The following is a 2,239-nucleotide window of genomic DNA, read 5'->3' on the forward strand; positions in this document are numbered from 1 at the left end:
AAGTGCTAATGTTGTCTTTAAGGTGCAGTACTTTTAATTACTGATGTGACTGTGTGACTGCTTCATACTTATACTATACTTATGTCGACAAAAAGTGTTGTTGACATGTGTGTATTTCAAATGATTCCAATAGGATTAATACATGTGGTTCAGTGTAGAGTTGAGTAAGAGACAGTATTTCCATAGAGAGGAGGGTCACATGGTCAGCTGATCCTTCCTGAGTTTTATAGTGAGTTGAAGACTGCACCACTCACATGTGTCAGTGAACGCACCATGACTCTGGGCTGCACCATCCTCATCTGGACACTGGCCTGCTGCTGCTTCACAGGTTCCACTCTCAGTGACATTGAACACAACACACTGCCTTTTCTCTCTGTGTTTCTTCTCATAAATGTATATTGTTTTTTACAGGATGCAGTGGTCAGGTCACAGTCACTCAGCCTCCAGTGCAGATGTTTACTCCAGGATCCACAGTCACTCTCACATGTAAAACTAACAAAGATGTTTATCACAATGGTGGGTCTTCTTGGGATATATTCTGGTATCAGCAGAAACCAGGTAAATCTCCAAAGCTCTGGTTAAAACTTGTTACACAACGTGTGTCAGAAACTCCATCTCGGTTCAGTGGCAGTGGGAGTCACAGTGACTTCTCTATGACCATCACTGGAGTTCAGGCTGAAGATGCAGCAGTTTATTACTGTCAGAGTTTCCACAGCAGCCAAGTGTTCACACAGTGATTTGTACTACAAAAACCTCCCTCAGTGAGTCGTTCAGAGTGAGACCAGAGCAGGAAACAACTGCAGCTGCTCAAGAGGAACTCACATCACTGATCTGTGTGTAGTTACACCAAACATTCACCTTTATATTATTTTAATCTCTCAATCTGCATTTATTAGTCTCAATTGCCTCATGTTGGCAGAAGGTGAAAATGTTGATTTGGGTCTGGAGTTTCACTTTATCTCAGAAAGCAGTCACCATCACAACCAACCCACCAGTTCAACCCATCCAAATAATATTACATGTGTTCATCTTTATGTAATAACCTTAATTTGGGATTTTGTAGCAGGAAATGATGAGATTTACACACTTACTGAGATCACGTCAAAAGCATCTACTTTGTTAGAATGTGTATGGTTGAGAAAAAAAAAACACACATTAAATTCAATCAAATGAAACATTTAAAATTAAGAATAGTTACAAACTTGATTGGTAAGTTTGGCTGTTGTTTGAATTTAAATATTGAATATTAATGTATTTGCTTTACTAAATGATCAGAGAGATTCAAAGTTACAAATATAAATTTAAATGTACCATGTGCAGATTTCATGTTTCTACTCAACATGATTCACTGGACAAAAGACAAAATGTTTTGATCAGCACAAGCTTTATTAGCACAAAACACAGTAACATGAAGCTGCAGAGTCACATGTTTATCCTGAGCCTCCATCAGATCAGTCAAACCCAGGGAGTGTCCCATAGAGCAGGTGAAGTGTGTCCTCATGTGGACGTGTCTCACTGGGAGCAGGAGTGACTCCAGGCTCTGAGTGACTGGGCTCTGTCCACTCCGATGGGCTCACAGATCACTGATGTTCTGTCACTGCTCTGTGGACAGCCTCAGGACGCTGATGCGGCTGTAGAGGCGCCCTCTCATCACCTCCGGGCTGTGGACCCCTCTGTGGAAGCTTCGCCCACTCTCCAGCCAGCGTCCATCAGAGGGGAGCCCCACTGGCCACCAGCAGCGAGGCACTGCCCTTCAGCAGCTCCTCTCTGGATGGGGCAGGACGGTCAGGGCGGGCCGCTGTACTCCCACTGCACACAAACAGGGGCAGCAAACACAGTGTTAAAGAACACATCAGAAACAGTCAGTGCACAAAATGATGAAGACTAGAGACATTTACATCTGTGTCTTTCACTTCTGTTCACTGTAAGTCTGACAACGAACCGTGGATGACTGATTTATACTCAAAAACTGTTAGAAGTAATGTTGATTTTTTTAACTCATTACACATTTCAGTACTTTTTTTTCCAGATTCAATTAATAAAGAAATATCAAAAAGAAATATTTTTATTTAGAAGGATTATTGTATTACTAAGCTTTAAGATCATGTCACTCTGACAGAGTAAATAAGCGATAGTGTTTTAGAGGGCTATTTTATTTTAGATTAATACCACACTCAATAGAAAATCTCTTGCAACTTCAGTATTAAATAAATAAATAAATACAAATGTAGTATTTTTT

General features: G+C 40.7%; 1 pseudogene and 1 gene segment (V, D, J or C); both read left to right on the forward strand.

Moving 5' to 3' along the window:
* Positions 1-178: 178 nt before the first annotated feature.
* Positions 179-1,296, forward strand: LOC129407353 (immunoglobulin kappa variable 6D-21-like). The segment is given in 2 exon segments: positions 179-328; positions 412-1,296. Coding segments are annotated over 2 exon segments (381 nt in total).
* A 271-nt stretch (positions 1,297-1,567) lies between these two features.
* The window catches only part of LOC129407357 (uncharacterized), a 1,449-nt pseudogene continuing 777 nt past the window's right edge, over positions 1,568-2,239 (forward strand).

Source organism: Boleophthalmus pectinirostris, unplaced genomic scaffold (genome assembly GCF_026225935.1).
Source record: "Boleophthalmus pectinirostris isolate CB_2022bp ecotype Guang Dong unplaced genomic scaffold, ASM2622593v1 HiC_scaffold_931, whole genome shotgun sequence".
In the NCBI taxonomy this organism is placed as follows: Eukaryota; Metazoa; Chordata; class Actinopteri; order Gobiiformes; family Gobiidae; genus Boleophthalmus; species Boleophthalmus pectinirostris.